The sequence below is a fragment of the Heterocephalus glaber genome, unplaced genomic scaffold (assembly GCF_053883595.1).
Source record: "Heterocephalus glaber isolate CG9 unplaced genomic scaffold, H.glaber_assembly_v1.0 deba00001504, whole genome shotgun sequence".
Classification (NCBI taxonomy): Eukaryota; Metazoa; Chordata; class Mammalia; order Rodentia; family Bathyergidae; genus Heterocephalus; species Heterocephalus glaber.
This window is the reverse complement of record NW_028258324.1, coordinates 1,947,410-1,968,462: the sequence shown is the minus strand read 5'-3', so window position 1 is coordinate 1,968,462 and position 21,053 is coordinate 1,947,410. Positions and strand designations below refer to the sequence as shown.

The window sequence follows — 21,053 nt, the reverse complement described above, 5'->3', positions numbered from 1 at the left end:
TGGAAAATGAATATTTACAGAAGAAACTGGTGGTGAAATTTCCTAGTCACTTTGTTAGTAGTTGCCAAAAGCTGGAAATGAAATCTGATGGCCTTTCACAAGTGAATGAACAGACTGTTGCCTCCGTAGAAGTGAATATTACCAGCCAATAATAAGAAACAAACCATTGAATCCTAGCATGGCATGGATGAGTCTTCAATATACAGTATTTCCTTAAGTGAACAAGTGAGATCCAGGAGGCGAAGGGTTATGTGATCCTATTCACATGACTTTGTAGACTAAGCAAAATTACAAGCTTTGGCAACAGTCCGTGGTTGTCACATGATGGGACGGGAAGGTGGGTTACAACAAAGGAACAGCTTGAGTGGAAGTTTAGGGTGATGAAACAGTGAAGGGTGGAAGCATGGAGGCCAATACATTGTATAATTGTCAAAGCCCATTGAACTGTATAACACAAAGTGAAATTTAATGTGTTCAAATTTTAAAAATAGAGTAGGATGTTGGAAGAATTCTAGTAGATTGAAGGTGAAAACCTATGAACCTAGCCATTAGAAATATATTACATAACCATATGGAAGAGGTTGATGATGAAATATCCTCACCTAAGGAACTTTGGAAATAGCCATTTGATGGAATACTTTAAGTATCAACTGTATACAACTACTGTTCTGTAATTGGTAAATTAATTCTCACAAGAACATGTGTTTGCCATTCTGAACGTAATCTACATTTAGTAAATGCGTTGTAGATAATTACTATCCAATTACAGCCTGTAGTTAAGAAATTGTAAATAAGCAAAGAATGCTGGAGTGAGCACTGTTGTGCCAGATTAGTTGGAAACAGAAATATGAATCTGTGCATATTTAATATAATTGTTGAGATAGGTGGTATTGTCTTAAAAAAAAAAGGAACCAGACCTTAATGAGAAAAATTGGTAATTTTAAGGCCAGGGATGGAAAATATAAGATGAACTTAGAGGAACTTAATAGTTAGAAAATAAGAATGTGCTTTAAAACAATGGATGAGGTAGGATAAAAGGAGGTAAATGAAAGACACAGTGAGACAGAATGCCACAATGTCTATAAATTGTATAAAACTCAATAAATATCCATGTATCCATATTGATCTAAAATATTAAGTAAATAGCTATGGCTCATCTCATATAAAGCTGTGACTATGAAAGCATAGTAGTAGTGTGATACATAGGCTGGAAAGGTCTTGAATGTTTCTGCTTTTCTTTTCAGAGCTGTGCAGTCTCCATAAATATATCACAGGGAAGAGAATCAGGTGCCCTCCTTTACATCCACCTAATTCTTTGAAGCTGCCACTTTTCAACCACCAGGTAAGCACATGCACCAGGAGGACCCCAGCTGAGACCACTTAAATTATTGATAAGCACAATCATGAGTCAGTAAGTTTTGGAGTGGCTTGTTACTTAATAATAAGTAATTGGTACATGCACAATAGTCAGGATGCCAGGATTCAATGACATTATATGGTTACCTGGAAACCAATGGTTGCACTATAGGTAATCATTTCTTTTTTCTATAAAGTTGTATCTCTTGGTAGGTGGTGTCAGTTTATACAGAAATAGCATATAGATGATTATGCATATGATAGATGCTCAAAGTATACAGAACCCCACACCACAGGATGAGACAGACATCCACAGCCCGATCATTAGGTCCAAGGACAAATTATAAAATAAGAAATTTGCCTTTAGTCTGTTGAAACTGTGCAGGTTAAGGCTGTGGGCAGATCTGAAGTGATGTGATTCTCTCCTCCTGTGTTCCTCTTTTCCTTTGTTCCTCTGTTCCTTTGTCTCTGGAAGCAAGTGGTCCTGTGTCCAGGAGTAGATGGAAAGCAGTGGATTATCTTTGCCCACTCTCTGGTTGGAGCTCCTTGCACTCTCTCTGGCAGTGTCTCTCTCCAGCTTTGGGCCTGAGGAGAAATAGAGATAAAAATGGGGCATTCCCTGGCTCCCTCACTTTTGGCATGGGTTGGGAATAGTTAAGGCCCTTCACCTTTCTGGCACCAAAGCATTCATAAATCATGAAGCTAGAATGTGGCTGCTCTGAACTGAGATGTGCTGGAGTCTCACAATACAGTGCATTTTGAAGATATAGTATCAAAAGATATAGTTCATTAGTTTATGTTGAATACACACAATTATGATAACATCTTTGCCATACCTTGTTATTACAATCAGTTTTACCTGTTTAAAAAAATTTTTTTTCATGGTACCGGGGCATGAACTCTGGACCTCACCAATGCTAAGCAAATGCTGTACTACTGAGCTGCACCCTACCCCTTTTCTTCACTTTTTATTTTGAGACAGTGTCATTCTTATCCCCAGGATAGATTCAACCTTGCAGTCCTCCTGCTTCACCTTCTTGAATATTTGGGATTGAAGCCTATGCCACCACACCTAGATTAATTTTTCTTAAATATAATTTTCATTTGATAAGTTTTTTGGTAGTATTTTACATTTTGCTCCCCCAGCAGGAATTCCTTGCTCTAGTCCTGGCCCCAGATAAGAACACAGGATTGGAAACATGTTTTCTATGCCCTGGTCCTTCAGGGAACTGCCAGCTACCACCTGGAAGTCTGGACTGTACCTTGCCTCTTTGGGGCCCAGTCAGAAGATGCATGGGCCTAGGGTATGAGGACCTCAGAGGGCTCCCCTGAGGCCGAGTTGTGAACTTCCTAGTTCTGAAGTGAAGAACACTAGTTCTGTTTGCAAGGATCCTGCCTGTTCCTCCATGGCCCAGTCTGGCGGGCTTGCTCTCTTTGGGCACTAAAGAGGAGGAGTTGTGTGACAGAATATGCTCCTGAACAAGGGGGGCTACACCAACAGGCTGAGGAGGGGTTGGCAAGTACTGTAGGACACAGAAGCACCATGGCTCTGAGACTGAGTCACTAGTGAATATGAGAAAATATAAAATGACACTGTGCCTCACACTGAATTGGAGTGGACACTACTGCCTCACAGGATCACTTCATGTTTCATAGCTCAAGCTGCCGCCTTCCAAGACCATAGACCAGAAAAGTTAAGTGAAATTTAAAAATAATTGTCATTGTAGTGGTTCCATTTGTCAATAATCTGTACATGTTTAGAAATGATATATTGATACTTTAAACAGAAGTAGCCCCATAATGGGCCAGGTCCCACCAAAAGGTAGAAGCCCTGCCTTAAAATAGCTGCAGCCCAAGGCTCTGTGTTCCTTCCCTATGACCCCAAAGAAAATGCTGCAGCAGTGACCTGCCCTTCTGACCTTACCTGGATGCCACATCCTATCCCTCGGGTACTGATGGGCATTCAAAGTCTGAATGCCCATCCATTCTGGGCCTGGGCCAAGAAACTTCCCTGTCAGGCAGAGAGCCAGAAAGGACAGAGCAGCAGCCTTTCCCCAAAACACAGGCTTTATCTTTGGAGCCTGCCAGTCTGGGGCCAGTAACCAGGTACCCTCTCCTCTGCTCAAAAACTCAGTGGCTCTAATGCTGCCCTTGTTGCTCTGTGACCTGCAGGTGCTGAGAGGTTCCTAGGAAGGGCAACAGACCTCCAGAAGCCAAGAAATGGTGAGTAGGGGGCCCAGTGTAGCAAGACGGAAGAGAGGCTGCTTCTCTTGGGATTGAACTCAGGGCCTTCACATTGAACTACATCTCCAGCCTTTTTTTTTTTTTTTTTTGAGATTGAGTCTCACTATGCTCCCCCCAAGTGAGACTAGAACTTGTGTCCTTCCTGGTTCAACTTCAGAATGCTGGGATTCTAGGTGTGTACCACTGTCTCCACCTGATACTGATCTTTCTAAATGTGTGGCTAGCAGGATCTCTGATTCAGAACTCTGTTCTCCAAACAGCCCCCCGTTTTTGGAACTAAATGTCTAAGCTTTCACCTCCTGCCTGTATTCCTAAAAGCATCTGCCCTTCACAACAATATCAACTATTTGTTCCCATGATACATTTCAAACAGACATAGTACTTTGTCATTTGTTTTTCTCTAAGTTCTAAATGACATTTTTAAAAAAGAATTTGATTTCTGCTTGTGAATACTTCACATGAGAAAAAAATGTAAAAGAAATTGTTATGCATTTCCTCTTTTTGTCTTTGCTAGGTTCAGACACTTGACGAAAATGTGTTTGGGTTGAATTCTCCCAAGGCTTTACAGAGTGATGTACTCTCAGCCGTCCATTTTTCCATGGTCCTGGGGTCAGCTGCTTGACACCAGCATCCACAGCTGCCATGTCTTTTCCTTGATCCCTAGGAGTGAAGTATGTGAAAGTACTTGCATGACCATAGAAAACCATCACTTTTTTTTATGTTCTAAAGAAACTTGTGGTGTTTTTGTGTGTGTTTTAAAGAAACTACTCCCCTTCTCTCCCAGGGTGGGTTGATTACAATCCAGACTATAAGGGCACTTTAGAGTTAGGGTGCTATTATATATGGTCAGGTTGATGCTTAGTGTTGGAGATTCTTTCCCAATTTCTATATAGTGCTTTGTCTGAGGCAGGATTCATGCCCAAGTGTGCCTTGGCTTTCCTCCTGCTTTGGTGTGCTAGTTTTCTTAGTTGCCCAGTGTCTCATTTACTTTTGTGTTGCTGAGACAGAATACCTGACACCCACAACTTAAAGAAGGAGAGGTTTATTTTAGCTCACAGTTTGTAGAGGCTTCAGACCATAGTCAGCTGGCTCCAAGGCAGGGCAACATGGCTGAGGAGAAACAGCTCATGATACCACAGCAGGAAGCAGAGAGAGATCAAGGGAGGAGAGAGAGATAGACCCTTCCAGCCATGACCCTCGCGACTACCTTCTCCAACTTGGCTCCACCTCCCAACATCACATTTAGCTATAAACTCATTAATGGACTAGTCCACTGCTGAGTATCACATCCCCATGATCTACCCCTATGAGTGTATGAGGCTTTGGGTGACATTGAGACATAAACCATAGCACCCAGTACATTGAAGTCTGTCATTTCTCTTATGCCTGCCTTTCAGAGGAACCTGAAACAAGAGTAGATGTTTTTTCAAGGACACAGTGACTCTGCCCCCCCCCCCCCATCTCCTGTAAACATCTGCAATTTTTGCTGTGGGAGATTGAACCTACCACCTCATACATGTTGGGTGTCCACTCTGAGATTGAGCTATGTGCCCAGCCCCACCACCTGTCGTTTGGTCAGTTTACATTTGATATCATTCCTGATATGGTTGGGTTTGTGTAAGCCTCTCTGCTACTCTTACCAAAACAAACAAGTCTTACATCCATATGGATTCTTCTGTGGATTTTGTTTTGTGATAATTTGTTATTATTGCAATAATACAGTTTTATGATATGCACTAGTGTACAAGTAATGATCATTACTCCTATTGATTTCATAATTCAGAAGTTTCTTGGCTAATTTTATCTATGTATGTATGTATATAAGATACAGAAGTAGATATAAACATATATTTACTCTCCCAGATGAATTTTTAAATTTTTCTTTGCTTTTTCCATAAAAATAAAGCATGTTCAAATTTTAATGGGCTAATGTAGAGTAATTTGAAAAAATAATCACCTTTGTAATAATGAGTTTCATTATCTACAAATATTATATGTGTATTTGAGTCTTTACATGAATGTGACATTCATGTAAAATTTAGGTTTTTTTTAATTGCTCTGTTAAACTAGACATATAAGAGTTGGAATGTTGCTGGCCTCTAGAAGGTAACACACACCCTATTATTTATTTATTTCTTAATGCATCTCCTCTTCCCCTACTTCTTAAACTTTAACAGTTGAAATTAATGCTACTGTACCTTTATATGTTATCATGGTACACATTTGTAGAAATTTCTTTATCTGTGCTGGTGTTATGGAAATCTCGGAAAGAAATGTTCGAAGACACAGAACTCAGGTAAAACAAATAAGGTTTACTTGCAAGCCTGTGGGACTGCCAGAAACTGGTCTGGTCAGAGTCCCCCTCCTCTTTTGTTAGTCTCTTCTCTTTATACTTTTTGTTGGTCATTGTCTCCTTCCTTGTGGTCTTTGATGTGTAAATACAATTCCGGTTCCTACCTACAAGTCACAGACACAGGATAGGCACATATATACTGTAAATTCACTTAGGCATTTGCAACTTTCTTAGGTCAAAATGTTATCTATAATTAGATTACTGGCTAACACCTTAAACATTAAGAGCAAAGAGAAAAGCAAATCTTAAAGGAATACCTTCATATTCAATCTACTAAGCTACTTAAAACTTTTGTTTTTCTATCAATGTGATTTACAGAAAGCTTCAGGTCTATGCTACTTTTGCTAGCAAGGCATGGTAATTGTTATTTTAGTTTGGACATCTGGCCCAATTCAAGTGGGGGGTTTCGGTTAAGAAATGCTGCAGGCATTTCCTTATCTAGGGATATTTTACATATCCCTTGACACTGGTGTAGGTAAATATTGTTTATCTTCAGTAGCCAAGGTTTTCCCCGGAAAGAGAATAACAACTGTATCTTCCCTAGAGTTCATTTGTTCCATATGTTCATCAGTGCTCTTTGGTTTTGTCTATTAGATGTGACTTTATAATACATTTCTCTTAATTTCTAAAGATGATAAGATTTTTATGACTGTTGAAAACTTAGATATTTCCTACACAAAGAGACTTTTCAAGCCTTTTGCTTCCTTTGTTTTGTGACAGGGTGTGTGTCTTTACTTGTTTTATTAAAAATATTTGATCATATATGAAAGGAAATGATGTCTCCTACTGCCCCATTTCTATTTGTACTCCTTAATAACTTCATTTAATGGCCTTTTTTTTCATGTAATACAATTTATGAATATTTACTTTTTAAATATTGTTTTGTGTTTGAAAAATATTTCTTGTCCTATTGCAGCTTTTGAATGTTTTATAGGTTGTTTTTATATTTGTTTATCTTCTACCTCAGAAAATTATTATATATGAAGAGCAAAGGCTACAATTGCATTTTTCTTTTTTTTCTTTTGTTGCCACAGAGATACCCCATCATCTCATCAGCTTTCATTTGGAAAAGTTATCATTTTCCTACTTATCTGCAGCCCAATATATTACATTCACAGTGTGTAACTGGCAGCTGTATTTTTAAGGATTTTGTCTTTAGTTATGCAGATTTCTTTACTTGTGTCATTGCCAGGTCTATACCAATTATGATAGCATTATGACACAGCCATGCTCTGCACTATGAAACTGTGCTTCCTGTGGACTTCCTATGCAAGAGTGGTTACAGTGTGTCATCTTATGTCATCTCATGTCATCTCGGTGTATAGTGGGCCGTGCACTCTAGCAGGGTGTAAGCACCTGCTGTGATGATGGCTCCTTTATAGAATCACCAGACTATGTATTTCTTAAGGGCATCTCCTTGTGAAGTGAGCCATGACCATGCTTATCCATTGCCCTTGTATAGTATATAATTACCATATGACTTTCCTTACTGATGTTTCATTTCATTACTGTTGTAGAAGGACCAATATTTGACATTGCTGATGCTCCCTGTGGTATGTTCATGGTCAGTGTTTTTTAATTTTGATCTTGGGGTTTTCTTTTCTATACTCATTTTTATAAAATTTGGCTTTTCTAACCTATCAAGACTATTGGTTAACTAATGAATGCTTAGTTTTTTAAATTTCTACTTAAGGCAGTGTGCTTCTTTTTTAACCTCAGCTTTACATGATTTTATTCATTTTTACAGGTTTGAGGTATAATTGACAAACACTAATATGCATTTAGTTAAAGAAACATATTTTATCTTTTCACCCATATATGCATCCATGAAATGAGCACCGCAGGAAACAGTTAACATATCCACTAACCAAAGTTTTTTCTAGTGCCTTTCCATGACACTTTAATAAATTTGATTTTATTGATCAAAAGAAAAACAGGGTAAAAATAACAATTACATAGCTCCACAAAATATCACAAAGGGAACATACCCTACAGTTGCTACCTAGGTTAAGAAATGCAACATTATCAAAGCCCAAAAGAACATTTTCATGCTCTCTTGCTATCAGTGTCCCCTCTATCCTCCTTAGTGATAACTATTATTTTTCTAATTCAGCTGTTACTCTTAGAGAATTCTTGTAGAATATCTTGGTGCATTTCTGTTCTGCATAGTGGTAGAATTAAGAGTTCGCAGGATATGCTTGGATATATTCTGCCAAACCATTTTCCAAACTGTATCTGCCAGTTTACACCAGCACCAATCATACCTCCAATCACTTAATATCTTTTTGATTGTTGTTTTAATTTAAAAAAAAAATTGTTATTTTTATCTTTCTGGTGAGAATGCAACAGAATCTGCTGGTTTTAATTTTAACTTCTCTTATTAGTACTAATTTGTACATATGTTCATATATTTATTTGTCATTTGTATGTTTCATTTTTGAAGTGCCGGTTTTAATTTTAACTTCTCTTATTAATACTAATTTGTACACATATTCATATATGTGTCATTTGTATGTCTCATTTTTGAAGTTCTTTTTGAAATCTCTTGGCTATTCTTTTATTGTGTTGTGCTATCTGGTTGTTCTTTAGAAATAAATAATGCCTAATATATTTTGCATCACAAGCCCTTTACTAGAAATGTGTGCTGCAAACATCTTTTCCCATTTCATCTCCTACCTTTGTACCTTTGCAGGCTATTAATAATATTATTTGATAAACAGAAATTTGCAATTCTAGTGAAATTTTATGTGGATTCCTTGTACTTTTTCATTACAGTTTGTAATAGATAGTTATGGTATTAACATGAATAGAAATGTCTAGCAGATTGGTTTAACACAGTACTGGGTGTGTTTGGATGAGTGACTTACTGAAGAGGAAAGACCCATCCTGGTTATAGGTGCCCCAACCAATAGGCTTGTAGCCTTGAAGGAATAAAGAGGGAAGAAGAAGGAAGTCTTGATTCTGTTTCTTCAGAGAAGCTCCAGTCTTCTCTATTGCCTTTGGACATCTGACTCCTGGTTTCTAGTGCTAACTCTTTAGACTTCCAAGCCAGACCCTTTGGCCTCAGGATTACGGACTGGCATGAGACTCTGCAGTGAGCCCCAGGCCTTTGACTTTGGACCGGGACCTCTGGCTTTCCAGGGTGCAGACAGCCTTTGTGTACTCTGTCATACCTGACTCTTCAGGAAGACATTGTAAGCCTACGTTGTAAATCCTCTATGTTTTGAGTTCATACTTAAAAACTCAACTTATAAGAAAACTTTTGTAATACCAAAGTCATTAAATTTTTTTTCCTCAAATTTACTTTTTTGCCTTTAAGTCTGTGGATATTTTGTACGGTATAACATAGGAACAAAAATTGTATTATTATTATTACCAGTATAATCTGTGGTGCTGAAGATTGAACCTAGTGTCTTTATATAGAGCTACATCCACAGACTTTTTCTTATTTTTCCTTTTGGCACATGGTCTCACTAAATCAGTGAGTTATTCAGACTGGGCTCAAGGTTGTGATCCTCCTGGCTGAGGTTCCCACAGTGCTCAGCTTAGTTTTTTTTTCTTCTCCTTAACAGTTGTCCATTTGACCAAACAACATTCATTGAAAACTTGAGAGTAGTACAGAATAATAAAAATTGCATGTATGCATTGCCTACCATATCAGGAGATATATGTACATATTCTTTTTTCATTATTTCATAAAACGTTAGTACTTATTTTGAATTTAATATACTGCTTAAAATTAATGATTGCTAATCAAAAGATCTTTCAGATTTGGTAACAGATGTTTATCTAAGTTCTTGCCCTATAGATTTTGCCTTAGTTATAAAGGTCACATTTTGCTGAACAAATATTGTGTGAGAAGTAAAGTCAGGTATGGTGTCACATAATCCCAGCTACTTTGAACGTTAAGAGGTTAATGCAGGAGGATAACAAGTGTGAGACCAGCTTGGGCAACTCAGTGAGATATTGTATATAAAAAAAAAAAGGTCTGGGGATGTAGTTCAGCACAAGGTCCTGGGTTCAGTCTCCAGTGCTAAAGAAATATATAAGTAAATAAGAGATCTAATAAATGTTTAGAGGAAATACCCTCAGTGGTAATATTAATATAATTTTAATTTTAAAAATAAAGGTGTAACAGAGAACTAAATCCTGTGACCTCTGAAATAAGATTGGCCTCAATGAAATTCTCATATGGATTAAATGCAAATTTGTTGCAAAATACAAGTCACTCCAGGCCAGGAAGCTTAAACCACCACAGGATTCAATGATTTTGGAAAACAAAAGATGAAGTGCTCAAATGGGAAGGTGTCTTAGAGGAGAATGCCACACTGACCATTCCCACATATTCCAGAGGATGAGTTGGCTTGGCTTAGTGTATTCACCATCAAGTTCTGAGGAAGGTGGAGGCAGAAGACACAGTCGCTGATGATTCAGTATTTTTAAAGTTACAGGCAGCATTAACTCTGAGGATCTTGAGGTATTTATTTATAACTGAAATAGAGTATAATGTAAAATAGAGCATCAGAGATAGTCACACTCCATAGAGCCAAATTTTGTTTAAAATTTGTTTCCAGCTCTCGAGAGTATAAAGATGTGTACTGGGATGTAATATAAAATGTATTTCTTACATACATTTAATTCCAAAGTGCTTTTAAAGCCAGGTTACTTTTACTCATATTACCTATGACATATCTTCTGCAAATTGTGTCTTGTTGGTAATTTACATATCATACACACCTCCCTGCTAGGAGAAAAAGTACTGGACTTGAGCTTCATATCTTCTTGCATTTATGTGTGTTTCTTATGTTCTCCTGTGTATCCTATACTGCAGTTCCCCACTGCTCCATAGTGCCAGTCCTGGAATAAATAAACATTGTTCAAAGAGAACAGGTGGGGTTGGAGTTTCCATGATGAAAGATGACAATGAGGTGAATGGATGAAAGGAAACTCAGGTTCCTGAGAGTTGAGTAGTAAACTAGGGCCAGTGCAGGTGTCTAGCCAGTGTGGTTGCCATACTGTCAGTAGAGCTTTCTGTTGTCTCCATTCCAGGTCTCTTCCTTCCCTTACTATCACAGCACCTTTCCCAGTACCTCTCCCCTTGAAAACAGAACCCTCTCTTCCTGCTTCCTTGATCTCTGACATGTGGCTTGCATGAAGTTCTGGGGCTCAAGAATGATAGACTGCATCAGAAACCCTCCCAGAGGCTATTCACTATCTGGCCACTGGCTCTTCTACTTCACTCTTAGGCTCTTCACCTGCTACATCTCCACATCAGCCCTTCCTCCCCTTCTTTATGTGGCCCTTGGAGTGATGGTTGGATGGAGTGCCAGTCATCACCAGAGAGCAGACAGTGAACAGATTGGTGACAGGACAGGAAGAGATAGTGATGAAGTAGAGATTAGGATTGCTTTACAACTCTGGAGGTGGCTCTGTTAAGGACAAATATCTGTGTTTATCACATAGGCTTTGGCTGCTAATCTGTGTACACAAATTCTGTAAGTCACCCAGCAGGAATCCAGTTACATCAATAATAACATTAAATGTGAAGTTATTAAATTATTCTAGCAACAGGTAAAGATTGTGAGATTGACAAGCAAGATTCTATTCTTTATCTAAAGGTGTCACCTTTTAGATTTAAATACACAGACGTTTTAAATGTAAAAGGACAAAAATAGAATTGTCTTGCAAAGAGAAATCACAGGAAAGCTATAAACAGCCATAATAATGGTGGACAAGACAGATTTGTAAGAAATAGTTATTAATGATAATAAGGGGCATCTTATAATGCAAAATTATAAACAGTAAGCAAGAAAGCACCAGTGTCATTACCCACCCATCAAAATGTAACTAAAACATGAAACAAAAACTGAAAGAGGTAGAAGTAGAAATAAAACTTGCAAGCATAATAGTTAAGTGAGGTGTTGTGCTCCATTCCTATAATCACGACTTTTAAGAGGCAGAGATAGGAAGATTATGGACTCAAGGCTCACCAAGACCACATAGTAAGACCCTGTTTCAAGAAGACAAAAAAAGACTGAAAAAGAGTACTGGTTACAGACTTTTAAAACCTACTTTTCAATAATGGATAGGACAGCTAGGCGTTAGAAAAGCATGGAGTGGGATACAGAAACAACTTTGCAGTCCTGCTAGAGTATACACAGCCTTCACCCAACAACAGCAGAATAAACATTCTCAAACAAGGCTTTGTAGCAAGGCTTAAACAGTAAATGCAAAAGGATAAATATTATCCCCTGCATTTTCTCCTGTCACAAAGGAATAAATCTGGGAATTAAAAATACAAAGAGACTTGGGAAATTCAAATAGATGGAATTAAATAATAGCTTCCAGTACTTCAAAATAGCCATAGAAGAAATCAATAGGGACATTAAAAATATACATTTTGAAAAAAATATATGCCAAACTTTTGAAAGGCTTCTACAGCAGTGGTTGGAAGGAAATTTATATTTGTAAGTTTCTGTATTAATAAAAAAGCATGATCCTAATTCAGTATCATTAAGTTCCATGTTAAAACACAGGAAAGAATACCAAAGAGAATCTAAAATAATCAGAAGGATGGAAATAACAGTTACAGCAGAAATCAAAGAGTAAAATTGGAGATAATAGAAGTGAACAAAATAGTTTATAATAGATGAAAAGTTAAAAAAACTTTCAGTTAGATCAGGAAAGAAATAGACTCAAATAACTAAAACCAAAGATTAATGAAGAAGTATTGCTACCAACCTTACAGAAACAAGAATGTGTAAAGTATAATAATATAAAAAATGATGTTTCAATGCATTACATAATTTTAAGTAAAATAGACAAATTTCTAGTAGCACACAAACTGTTTAACCTGACTCAAACCTGTCAGTTAATATATTTAATCATGAAATGTCTATTTTCTAAGATTAGAATCTGCTATGCTTGTGTTTAGATGTTCCCCCAAAGCCTTGTGAAGTCATAGGTAAAACTTTTCGGAGGTGGCTGAATCTAGAGTGTGTGATGTTGTGATTAAGGATGTGATGCTAGGATTGATTCATACCGTGATGCTAGGATTAAGAATGTGAGTGCTACCTGTCCTAAGAGCATGTAGCCTGGATAAAATATAAGGGACAGAAAGAGAGCTGTTGTCACTGCTTTCACTTGTTGCTTATTTGCTATTTCACTGCTTTGTTGCCTTCTGCCTGCCATGAACTATTTCTCCCCTGTGTTTCCCCTGTGCCATGCTACCCTGCCTTGGAGCCAGCCAACTATGAACTGAAACCTCTATAAACTGTGAGCCAAAATAAAGATTTCCTCCTTTAACTTTGGGTGTCAAGTATTTTGACTCAGCAACCAGAAAAGACAGAATCAATATAATACAGCATTCAGCATTGTTGTGGAAGTGCTAGCCAGGTCATTTGGCAACATAGGTAAGTAAAATACATCTAGATTGGAAAAGAATAATAATGAGAAATTGTGAAGAATTAACCACTGATTATTGAAACTAATAATGGAACTTAATACCACAGCAAGATACAAGGTCACTATACAAAAATCAGTTGTATTTCTGTATACAAGAAATGAACATTCTGGAAGTGAAGTTAATGCAGCTCCTACCTTAGTGGTTCAAGTACTTACTGGGTCTATTATTGAGCACATTATTTAACCTTCATTAGGCAGGAGACCCAAATAGATCAGAAATTACAACAAATATATTAATTTTATATCCCTAATGTATTTATTAACAAATAATATAGGAAAATTATGCTATTATTCACTTGCTGAGTTAATTAACATATAAAAACTCACTATGGTCTTCAGTTTTTTCATTGGCTAAATAGGAACAATAATGTATATGTTGTGTGAATTAGTAGAGATTTCTATATTGCAAATGAAATATGATAGTGGAAGAAACAAAAGTGAAGTTAAGGCAACAATTCTAGTCATGATAGTATCAAAAGCAAAATACTTAGCAACAACTTTCTAGATGAATGTGAAAATAGATTTCATTTGTTATGCTGAAAATACCTAGTAAATCTTGGAGTCTTCTGTTTTTGGCTCTGAGGACTTCACAGAAGGAGGAAAAGTATTATTGTCTTTTTATAGGTAGAAACAGAGTCCCAGAAAGAGAGAATTGCAATGTATATCCTAGAAGGGGGAGCACTAGGTACTGATTCCATTAATACAACTACTGGAATGCAGACATTATATTGCGTGCATTAGGAAACAGACAGTAAGGGATAGGTCCTGGTAAGAGTGAGTGCACACACACATACCACCCCCCCCCCCCACTTCACTCCACTGTCCCACAGTGTTTTTCTGCTACTCAGGCCTAGGTCAACCATAATAGACAGTTCCTGCTTAAAGAAAACCAGTGTCAGGGAAGCTGTGAGAAATACCTCATGAAGAATCCCTTGTCTCCTTTGGGAAGAAACAAAGGCAAGGAAGGGAAAGATCAGAATCATCACAAATACATGTGCACACACACAAATAATGAGTTGATGGTTGAAGTATACTTGAGATTTCCTAGACAAAACATTTAGGCATTGGTAGTATAAATTTGAACAAGGATTCTAAAGTATACCTACCCTGTTACCCTGCAGTTTTGTTCCATTATTTACAGAAATACATTTTTTTCTGTAATCCATTGAAGACTCCAAAATTAGTGCAGTGAGTGATGGATTGTAAGAGAGTGACCGTATTATTTTTCTATTCATTAAAACATTTAAAGTAAAATGCAGACATGCTATTTTCATCCTTTGGAATGTAGGAGTTCTAGGACTATAATACTGATGTGAAAACTTAACAAGTTTCTTACTGTTACTCGCTGGCCACCATTTGTATTTCTTTGCTATTATCATAATAGTCCAGGTTGTTAAAATATGATTGAATCTTTAACAAAAATTCTACACACTTGTCGTGTGGATCTAGATAATTTTTGTTCAACAGGACGTGATCTCTTAGCAACAGGACTCTGCTGGGAAAATAAGCAGAACCTCTGTTGATTCCTAGTGGAGAAACACAGGGTCTTATGGGAAGTCTGGTCTCCTTTTTAGGGATATTATCAGCACAGAATCTTTTAGTAGTTCCTTCTGTGCAAGTGGGCTAATGCTCACTACTCCCAGAAATTCCCAGTGCTAGCTAGCTCTCCCCGAGGTGCCCTGCAGATTCTGGTGACAGATTCTATGTCCCTGCAGGTGATACAAGGAGAAGACCATGGCTTTGAGAGATGTTGGGGAATAGGATGGATGATGTACCACTCGGTAGGAGCAGAAAGATTGATAGATCTCAGGTGTGGGATGGCATGACTGACCTGCAATCCATGGAACTGGGCTGTCAGGGAGGACATTAGCAGGAGATCTTCATATGAATCCAGGATTGAGAAATAGCAACTGCAGCTCTCCTTTGAGTAATGGATCAGTCAAAAGATGGTGTTCTTAGAAGGCAGTATATATGCTTTCATGTATACAGGAACACATGCCAAAAGCTCCATAGAATGTGTGGTCCAGTCCAAGATGGCAACACCTGGGGTGGGATATGGAGGTAGTGTGAATACAGGAGGTGTATGGTGAGTTCACATTTCAGTTCTGCCACTAAATGGTCTTCCCCTTAAACTACGTGCCATGTTTTTCCATGTGTACTTAAATGTACTTAAAATGCTAGTAAATGTCACCAAATTTACAAAGTTAATTGTGACATGTGTGCTGACTAAGGTGTTGTATTTTTATGGTTTCATCCAGTCTCTTCAGCAGATGAACTTTCTGATCTTGTACATTATAGCCTTCTTAGTAATCTTGATTTGAGTTTAGGAACGTTTTCACAGAGCTCATCTCCAGGGATAGGAAGATCTAACAGGAAAGAGGAGTGCTAGATGATGGTTCTGTTCCCTGAAAGTAGTAAACCTTGTATGGTATGAGGGAACTCACCGGTCAGAGTGAGCAAGATTTGAGTGATATTAGTTCATGAGCTGTCAAAGACTGGATACCATTGGAAAGTTTGGTCCAGCTGTTAGAATGGATATATTAGTTGAGCTGAGTGATAGGCTGAGTGATAGTGATAAATGTTATGTATAGGTGGGATCTTGTGGTAGGAGCCTGGGGTGTAGGGACAGCTGGTCATAACTGAGAAAATCTGTCTGCATTTCCCCCAATATACTCTCATTATTTCACTTAATTCTGTATTTCCAGATATGGAGATCTCTAAACCCTAGTCTGTCACCATACTTGGTACCTAGAGATATGATAATGCTTCTCCCATCCTAATTTATCTTCCTAGAAGTGAAGAAGTGGTGCCAGGGTCTTTGTGACTTACTAGGATGATGAAAAATTGTATTTCAGATGATAATTATGTTGCTCACCATCACACGATTATAGATGTCAGGCATGCAGAATTTTGACTCCTATTTATTTTACCACAAATAAGTTTAAACTTTTCTTTATCAGTTACAGGAATTGCCTTCAATTTAGAACAAATATTTTAGAAGATTTGTCGTGAACATGTTTATTCTTTCATCCCAAATATCCCCAAAAGAGTTAATATGACAAGTTATTCCCTAATGTCTGAGACAGTTCAGTCCTTGAAAATAATAAATTTTGCAGCTGAGTAATAGGAACACTTTTCTATTATTTAAGTGGGAAAATTAAGCTGAAACAAGTTTTCTCCCAATTGTTTCTTAAATTATGAGCAAAACATAAGGCAGTGCCACATAAAAGTAAAAGGTGATGGTATTAAATTTTAAACTTAATCTCATTATCTCTAGACTTTTTTCCTATGATTTAAAGCTTTGTAAGAACTGCAAATATTTTTGTAGGTTGTGTTTTACCTCTTCCTTGGACTTCATGGACTTTTCTTAATTGTAAGAGTTAAATCTCTGCCTTTGAACTTGAGTCATTTAAAAAAATATATATATTGAAAAATACTTCACAGGCAGGAGAGCAGGTTGAGCTCCCAGAGTGAAGTCTTCAGGATTCCTTGTCCATCACCAGAGTACTTCCTTCCCTCCAGGGCTCATAGACATGGTCACATCTGGGCCACAGGCTTGAGTCTGTTTCATCTGGGTGCGGGTTTTTGTTGTGAGCTATGGCGAAGCAGGCTTCTTAACAGAGATGGTTTAAATATCTACTTTTCTTTCCATTTCCATTTTAAAAATATTCCTGCCCTATAATTCCAGTTTTTTTATGTTTACTTTTTTTTTTTAAAACCCTATTGTAGTCTTTTTCTTTTTTGGTGGAAAAAGACTATACTGAGAGAAAAGATATAGGAAGCCTTGTCTTTGCAGCCACCACCTGTCTCCTTCAAATTGCTGCTGCCTGGCTTGCTTTGTTCTCATGAGTCCTGGTATGGCTAGGGGCTTCCGTCCCTCTGAAACCACAGCTGGCTTCTTGGGCAGTGAGCTTAGTTCCCTGAACACTTGTGACTCCATGTCCAGGAGGAAGATACAGAAAGAGGCCACTGAAGAAAGGGTAAGAAGGCAAGTGTGCCTGCTCTAGAAAGCCTAAAAATAGAAATGTAAAATGTACCTATTTAATTGGAAACTCTGAAAAGCTGTGTATTCCCCCTAACCCTGTCATTTTGATTTCATTCAGCCCAAGATCTGATCCCATCTTCTGTCACCAAGTGAATGAAGGCTGAAACCTGGCGTTCTCTCCAGTTAGGAGGGCTGGTGTGGAAGTGGCCAGCTAGGCCTTTGGCAGAGAGGAAGTTCTTCCACAAGCCTGGATGGCATTGTCTCTGTTGTGCGGTACTGTGGAGGCTTCTTTGCTCTGGGTGGCCCAGGTACCTCTGCCTGGGGACCAATTTCTCTCTGATGTGCAAGTGCTTAAAGATGCCAGGCACCTTAAGTGCTGGGAAAGTGTGAGTCTGCTGGATAGAAGTCCAGAGATAATAATAAGGTTGTTTTTTTCATACCAGCCAGAACTTGCTGTGGTGAGAGTGGGCTCTTCCCACATTCAACTCCAGACTTTTTAGATCTGAGTCCACATCAGGTACATTTCTGCCGTGACCCACACAGTGTAGCTACAGTTCGAAGTCAGGGAGAGAAGTGGGAAATGAGGAAAAAATGAAGAAACAAAGACTATTCTTGAAAGTTGGGACCAGGTGGAACAATAGCTTGTCAGGAGCTAAGGCCGCTTGGAGTCCCACACGTTCCTTATAGTGGAAGACAAACAGGAAGAGAAGGCAGGGCAAATAGTGCTACATGGCCTATGTGGCCTAGGTGGAGCATAGTGTGATTGTTTCATGATCCGGACATGTGCAGGAAGGGAACAGGGAAGGATCCATAGTGTAACTGTCTCCTGGGGCTGTGCCATCCAAGGTCTACAAACTGACACAGTCTGTTTGGCTTTCTAATCTATGGAGGAGAAAGGGAGTAGGGAGGAGGCAAAGGACCATCTTCAGGCTCAGCCTTCAGCACGTTTACCCTGTGTCCTCTCTGTAGTGTGTATGGGGGTGGCTGGTAGTAACCTAGGGTTTCCAATCCTGGCTCAAAGCTTTCTTGGGGCATCTCCAAGTCTCTCCACATTGTGCGGTGTTCCTGTGATGTTATCAAGGGAGGACCCAGCCAGGTGCACAAGCTTCATGTGAGCAGGCAGCTTTGGTCACCAGGGACTATAGTCCCCTCCTACCAGGAGTCACCTGGTTTTACCTGAGTTTTTCAAATGTATGTGAAGAAAGACCTCAGATTTAGGGCTCTTTCCCTCAGGCTGGCTTCTACAGCTGACAATGAATTCCTGAAGTTTCAGTTCCCTACTTGTATTCCCAAATGCCAACTTATCTTCAGTTCATAGTATTACCAAATAATTGGCCCTGTGCTGAATTAGAACCCAACACACTATTCATTTTCCCCAAGTAATGCCTGGCACTTTAAGACTTGTTTTCTCTTTGTTAGTATTTCACAAAGGAGGAAAGCATCTGTCATTCTGGCTTTAAAACATTTTCATCCTTACCCCTTCCTTTTAATCTTCTCTAGGCACAAATGATTTATGAAGTCTTTTGGTTAAGGTTCCTTATTGAAAACTATGCAAGATAGTATGTCCTTAACCACTACACTGGCCTTTCTAATCCTGCATTTCAGAACAGCCCACAGGGACCTTTTCTCTTGGAGTGTCTAGTGAATACCAGCCTCTGAACATACCTTTCTCAAGGATAATCTGAGGTATGGGAAGGATATTGCTAGAGGTTAGCAAGTAGGGTACTAGTGTGCAGGAAAACATACAGAAATCAGTCCTCTGGATTCTCTCAGGTTTGTGAAAAGAGAAAAATTATCCCAAAGAAAAAGGAAAACCCCTTCCCACAAGTGGATCCAAGAACCCACAGTGCAATTCAGTGAGATACATTGGGGATAGGAGAATGTTTCAGCGACAGGATGATGTGAGTTTAACTTTGGGTGTTCCCATGAGCAGTACCCTCCTTGATGTGTTGCCTTAAAAAGATTTGTTCTCTTATTTAAGCCTCAGTTTTTATTACTATTAAATATGTTTTATTAGTAGAGTACAAAATACAAGCAAGGGATTCCAAAGAGTCTCCATAGAGATGGATTTCAGAAAAAAGATGTCAGTCCTATATTTCATTAAATGAAAATTCCTATTTATCTGGTTTTGCCTATGGAGTTAGTATAATGCCTTTCTCCAGTGATTTGGGAGAAATGAATTCAAATGGAGTTCCAGGGCTTAGGTCTGGTAACATTAGCTAGTAAAATAAATAGAGGAAACCTGGCTGCCATTACAACTGCAAAGAAAGGAATATATTTTGGCCATTGGTATCACAGCAGGGCTGATGTTTCTGTCTCTGTGCATTGACATGTGATAAAACTCTGTCCCTTTACAGCTGAGTTACTTGCCTTACTTGGTTAATGTGCTGTCTACAATATTCTTTATGGTGAAATTGCTTTTCTCTATCATTAAATATCTTGGTAAGATTTCTTGAAAAACTTAAAGAAACAATTATTTTCTTTTAAATTTCTCTGATTGTGGTTTGCTTTGAAGAATGAAGGCTTGTATTTTCATTTGCTGGTTATTCTGGCAGTATTTTCAGAGGTTCTGAAACCATCAGATCTTAGTCCTTTAAATTTTCTTCTTATTCTACCTAATCACTGACATACATTATTATTTCCTTCTACTTTCACTAAAGGAAACAAGAATCATGTAAGACATTTCAAAGGGTCTTAAAAGCCTGTGGTATAGCTCAACAGAATAATCAATGAAAGAAAAATAATTACTGAAACACCAGACTCAGAACCTGTGTTCTTATTTTAGTTTCTATCCTTAAATATGGTTGTCTCGTCATTAAAAAATAAAATAGAATATCATCCCCCAATAGATGTACAGGTTTTAAACAATTTTCTTATTTTTATTGATTTAAACATTTTTACTGTTTACATTGTGTAGTTTATGTTTTATGTATGTCCATAAAATGTAAGTAGTAGCTGATCAGTTTTGTTTAGTTATCTCAACATGTTTCATGCATATCTTCAGTTACGAAAAGTTTTCTGCACATTCTTTTAGCATTAATAATTTTTCCTTTGTTTTATGTAAAATTTTAGGTGACATGAACTTGAATAAAATTGATTAAATTTAGTGGATATTTGGAAAAACATAGTATGTAAGAAGAAAAATATTGCTATCAAAAGTTACATCAAGAAATGGAGGGAGGAGAGATGGAAAGGAAAGGGGGGATGGAAAAAAAGGGAATTATGTACATGTAGCGATTTCTCACAAGGAATCTAAACATTATGTACTACAAACATGTACTAATAAAAAAGATATAAAAATCAATAGAATTATACCTAGTATATTTAATATGTTCAGAAAGGATTGCTGTACTTGCTATTATATTAAAATGTGTAAATACTGTAAAATGTATTCATTTAAATTCATATGTGAAATCTTTGATGTGCTACCTTTTAAAAGCTGTCTAAAATTGTGTCTCCTTGGACCATGGAATTTAGGATTACTTCTAAGCTTTGCACACATTCTGAAGCCTAAAGCACACCACTGTTGAATCACAATCTGCATTTTAATAAGGTCTCCCATTATTGGTTGTAACATTAAAATTTGAGAAGTACTTTTCTGACTTATGACAACTTTCTTACATGAGAAATATATAGAACTTACCTGTTAAA

General features: G+C 37.8%; 1 protein-coding gene across 8 annotated transcripts in view; it reads left to right on the top strand.

Moving 5' to 3' along the window:
• The window catches only part of LOC101708798 (uncharacterized), a 74,114-nt gene that overhangs the window by 17,852 nt on the left and 35,209 nt on the right, over positions 1 to 21,053 (top strand). For 2 of the 8 annotated variants that reach the window (XM_087186009.1, XM_087186010.1), the window contains 3 exons: positions 1,245 to 1,342; positions 3,529 to 3,579; positions 4,115 to 4,271. In XM_087186009.1, coding sequence (XP_087042135.1) covers positions 4,173 to 4,271 — 99 coding nt within the window. In that variant the 5' untranslated portion in view covers positions 1,245 to 1,342; positions 3,529 to 3,579; positions 4,115 to 4,172. The other 6 variants (XM_087186011.1, XM_087186015.1, XM_087186014.1 and 3 more) reach the window with 6 other exon arrangements.